Source organism: Psammomys obesus, unplaced genomic scaffold (genome assembly GCF_907164565.1).
Source record: "Psammomys obesus unplaced genomic scaffold, mPsaObe1.curated_primary_1811, whole genome shotgun sequence".
NCBI lineage: Eukaryota > Metazoa > Chordata > Mammalia > Rodentia > Muridae > Psammomys > Psammomys obesus.
In genome coordinates, this window is record NW_026596039.1 from 5,221,117 (window position 1) to 5,225,598 (window position 4,482).

At 56.2% G+C, this 4,482-nt stretch overlaps 1 protein-coding gene across 1 annotated transcript in view; it reads right to left on the reverse strand.

The window, feature by feature from the left end:
* Positions 1-3,864, reverse strand: part of Pou2f3 (POU class 2 homeobox 3) — an 82,861-nt gene extending 78,997 nt beyond the window's left edge. The window contains exon 1 of the mRNA XM_055622248.1: positions 3,837-3,864. Coding sequence (XP_055478223.1) covers positions 3,837-3,864 — 28 coding nt within the window. The remainder of the gene's footprint in view (positions 1-3,836) is intronic.
* Positions 3,865-4,482: the final 618 nt, after the last annotated feature.

Below are 4,482 nucleotides of genomic sequence, written 5' to 3' on the forward strand. Positions count from 1 at the left end.
GTGTGTGTGTGTGTGTGTGTGTGTGTGTGTGTGTGTGTGTGTGTGTGTGTTTGGGAACTAAGAATACAAGTATGATCTTATTTCTGCTACCACTGAGACATACCCCAGGCCTTTCCAGTTTTGGGGCAGGGTCTCAGTAAGTTGCCCAGGCTAGCCTTACACTTGCTCTAGCTTATGCAGGACTTGTGATCTTCATGTTTTAGCCTCCCCAGAGTATCTGGGAATACATGCCATGAGGACTGACTTAAACAGGTAGCTTTTTGTGCCTTATTCTGTTGCCTGCCACTCCAGCTTTCCCTAACACCCATTCCCTCCATCACTCTACACCCAGAAGCCTTCTCGCTTGTCCTTTAAATAAACTTAAAGCTTAGTCTTAATGGTGTCTGAAAGTTATTTCTAGAGACATCCAAGGTCCCTCCTGCTGCCATGACCTGGTGACAGCCTGTCTCTTCAGGCAGGGAGTGGAGATTCGTGAGGGATAGGGTGAAATAACCTGGAAGCCTTCTCCTTCAGTCCCCAGCATGCTCCAATGCTAAGAACCTGTTCTTGTTGGGTAGGAGGCTGATGCTGATGGGTGGGAGGGACCCTTGGGTCTCGGCCTAAAAATGGGCCAACACCGAAACTCCCTGAGACGCTGGCAATAACCCTTCACCCATTGGACAGCACTGCCGGGGGTGAGGGAGAGAGCTGTGGGGTGGGGCCAGCTCGGCTCTGTTCTTATCTCTGTCTGAGTCGTCTCTCTGCCACCCTCCCTTCCCTAAGGAGGCTCAGCTGCTCACTGTAAGCACCCAGATACCGCATGTAGACTGCAATCTGCCCCATCTAGCTCTGTCATAGAGTGAAGTTGTCCTGGCCTTCCTGTGGTCTGGTGGGAAGTTGTTCCCCCAATAAACACCTGGAAACATAGGCACCCCAAAGTCTCTGCTGTCTCCAGGCAGCAGGCTGAGTGTCCTCCAGAGTCCAAACAGGGGCAAACAGGAGCCTCACCTCTCTCCCCTGTTGTCATTATTCCCTTCCTAGGAAGGGACTAGTCCTGCATCTGGGTTCTTTCCTTAAATGCTTTCTTTGGTGGGTCCCTCTACAGGGGCACACTCTCTGGGACCCTCCATTGCCACTTCCGAGCCAGCCAGGACTCCAACGCTTCAAGTACAGACTCTTCTTCTCCCTTCTTCTGACAGGCCTTTTGACCCAGATAGCATTCCTGAGTTCCGACCGGCACAGGTCTGCTACACTAACCTCCCTCCCTAAGCTGACAGTGAAAAACACAGAAAGACCCCAGGGCAGACACTGGTATCCTCTGGCTGACTTTGAGCTACTTTTCTCTCTTCTCCCTCTCTAACTGACTGGCTCCTGTCTATCCCTTCAGGCCCAAGGGCAGGAAGCCCCTCTCTGTTTGAGAACTCCCGTGCGACTTGCTCCAGATCTCCAGGCTCCACGGTGAAAGGTGTCCTGTGAGAACACATTGCTGAGGCTGTGGCAAACCTGAGTCAGAGCCGACTCAAGGGCTCACACAGCTACGGAGCCCTCTGAAGGGGGACGGTTTACGGACTCCTACCACTCTCCTTCTGCAGGGGTACTACCCCAGGAAATGAAGGAGGAGTCACCCCTAACGGCCTGGGGTCGGGAATTCCAGGGGACTTGGAAGCAGCAGAATATGGGATTACTATTGCGGGACTACACCAGGTTTCTAAAATAAAGAGGAGCCTAGGCTGAGGGACCAAAGCTGGGAGCATATAATGAAAGAAGGGGCCTCTTCCTCCATACACCCATCAAAAGGCCCCACAAAGACCTCAAAAACCCAGCCCATCAGCTTATGCCCGCAATCCAAGAACTGGGGAAGCTGAGGCAGAAGGATTAATTTGAGTTTGATATAAACCTGAGCTACTCGGCAAGGCTGCATCTCAAAAGACAATGAAGACAAGATGAACCCCCATCCTGAGGAGCCACCCACTTTGGGTTCAGCACACTGCCCACAGCACTGTAGGACGGAGCTGTACAGATCTTTGAGAAGCAACTGGTAGGGGCTTGCATGGGTGGAGGGGTTTGGCCTTTTCTTCCCAACCTCTCTCCTCTCTTGCTCTCTACCAGATCCTTCCAGTTCCTAGGCTGCTACCCTGCCAGGAGCCAGCTCTCCCACCTCCTCCCACTTCCCCAGGCAGAAGCCTGCAGTACTCGGGGAGGTGGAAACCCCCCAGGAAGTCCCTGAGCTTGGTTGGTTCTAGAGAACTCCAGATTTCTACCTTTGGAGGAGACACATTTCCACTTGAACACTGGCCTTCTTGATAGAAAAGGAGGGCTGAAATGCCTGCCCAGAGGACCTGTCCCCCGGGGTAGTTTCAGTTCCACAGTAGTGCTTTGGATCCAAAAACTTTCCTCAGACACTGGATTACACCCAGTTGGATGGTTCCTTCAGCCTCACCTAGTCCTTCCTGGCAAATCCCGGGCACCAGCCACTGAGTGCCAACATCTCTCCGCCAGTAACCCTTGCACCCAGTCCTGCTGGGAAACAGCTTCAGTGGAACTAAGCATCATGGCCTCCTTGGGCCCCCACTGATGCCAGTTTCCGGGAGTGGTGGGAGACAGGAAGCTCTAGCCTGTTTTGTTCTTAGGGTGGGCCAGAAGATCTGCTTTCCTCCTCTTCACCCTCTTCTTCCTCCTCCCCCTCTCTACCTCTCCACATTTCTAGAGCAATTAACATAATCTCTGCAGCAACCTTGAAGTCCTAAAGAAAAATTACTGGGTCCTTGCACTGTGAGGGGTAAGGTACTAGGGCTTCAAGTGGCCAATTTAGGTGTAACTTTCTCACCTTGATTCTGTTACTTGTCCCAACACCTCTGGCATCTCATCAGGACATGATCCCTTCCCACCTCAACCCATCACCCCTTTAGCTCACTAGCACCCTCAGCCCAGCTGTAGACGGAAGGATCAGAAAGTGAATGGTGGGGCTGGTTCTCACCACCTCTCATTCGTCCCCAGAGGAAACTGACTCCTTGCCTTCCCATCTCCTGGGTTCGTCAGGAAAGGAGGTCATGGGCTATCAGACTCAGATGTCCCTGTCGCCAATCCCCTCTGGGATGCACGTCCATTATGCACTGAGTCCATAGCACAGATGACCCGCGGATAATGAGTGGACACACCTCCAACACGTGCCTGACACGTGTGGTCCGAGACTCATCAGGTTCCTCGGGGAATTGGTCCCACCAATTCTCCCAACACACACGGGAGACGGCGCGCGCGCACACACACACACACACACACACACACACACAAACACATGCTTGCACAAGTCCTAATCAATGAACGACCCCGTGGCATGGCCTCTGCCCCAGGTGCGCCTTCGGATTTGCTCCACCCTACCCACTTCCCCTAGGCACCCCCCCCTCCCCATGCCCACTTTGCCTGCGTTGCACACAGGTGCCCAGACACCAAACGCGCAGCATGTGGGCACACGTATGCACTCCCAGGTCCACACCCTAGCTGAGTGAGTGAACCACCCATCTCCTGCAACCTCCTGGGACTCCAGCACTTCAGCACACCCAAGTCCCACGCACTGTCTTAACTCCCCGGATCTGGGGCTTCAGGAACTTCATACTCCTATTCATTGTTCTCCAAGGTTTCATATTCCAAAGTTGCTCCTTTAACCGCCCCCCTCTCAACACCTACCTAGCTACGTTGGCCCGGAAGGACCCGCTATCCGCATCGCCCTCTCCTGGCCATCCGGGAGTTATCCCCTCTCCTCCCCCCCTCCGCCCCCGCGCGGTGCAACGGTGTCCCGGTCCTTGGTCCCTTCCCAAGAGCAGTGACACCTGTCGGAGCTCACTCCCTCCGCCCCTCACCTGTGTGCATGGGCTCCAGATTCACCATCCTGCCCCAGGCGGGGCCAAAGCCAGCGCCCCCCCAGGTCCCTCGCGGCTGCCCCAGCCTGGCCCCCGGGGAAGCCAGGGTCTCCTTCCACCCGCCCTCTGTCGCCGCAGCTGCCGCCACTCCCGGAGCGGCAGCCACCTCGGTCGCGCGCTCCGCTGCTCCGGCCCCGGCAGCACTCCGCCGCCGACAGGCTCAGCACACTCCCCAGGTGAGCACGCGGCACGGGGCGGGGGCCTCGGCCACGCCCCCTGGCGAGGCCCCCGCGCTTGGCCCGGGGCCCATGCAAAACAGGGGATTTGCATGTGTGGAGCTAGGGGCCGGGAGAGGGGTGTCGAGGTGCTGCCGGGGCGGGTCCCGACCCTGAGGAACACCTGTCTGTCGAGACCCCGCCTAGCAGTCCCTCCCCAGCACGCTCTCGGCAGCTCAGAGTCCGGGGGCAGCTTGCCCTTCTGGGGAACCCCGGGCTTCTGCCTGGTTGTGCTCAAGAAAAGTTAAGCAGGGCAGCGCAGGAACCGGGAGGGTTTGGAAAAGGCAGTTGGGGGTGCTGCGAACAGTCTCGCCTTCCAACGGTTTACCACCCCGTTTTAAGCCTGGGTTAATAGCAGGCATCTATCAAGG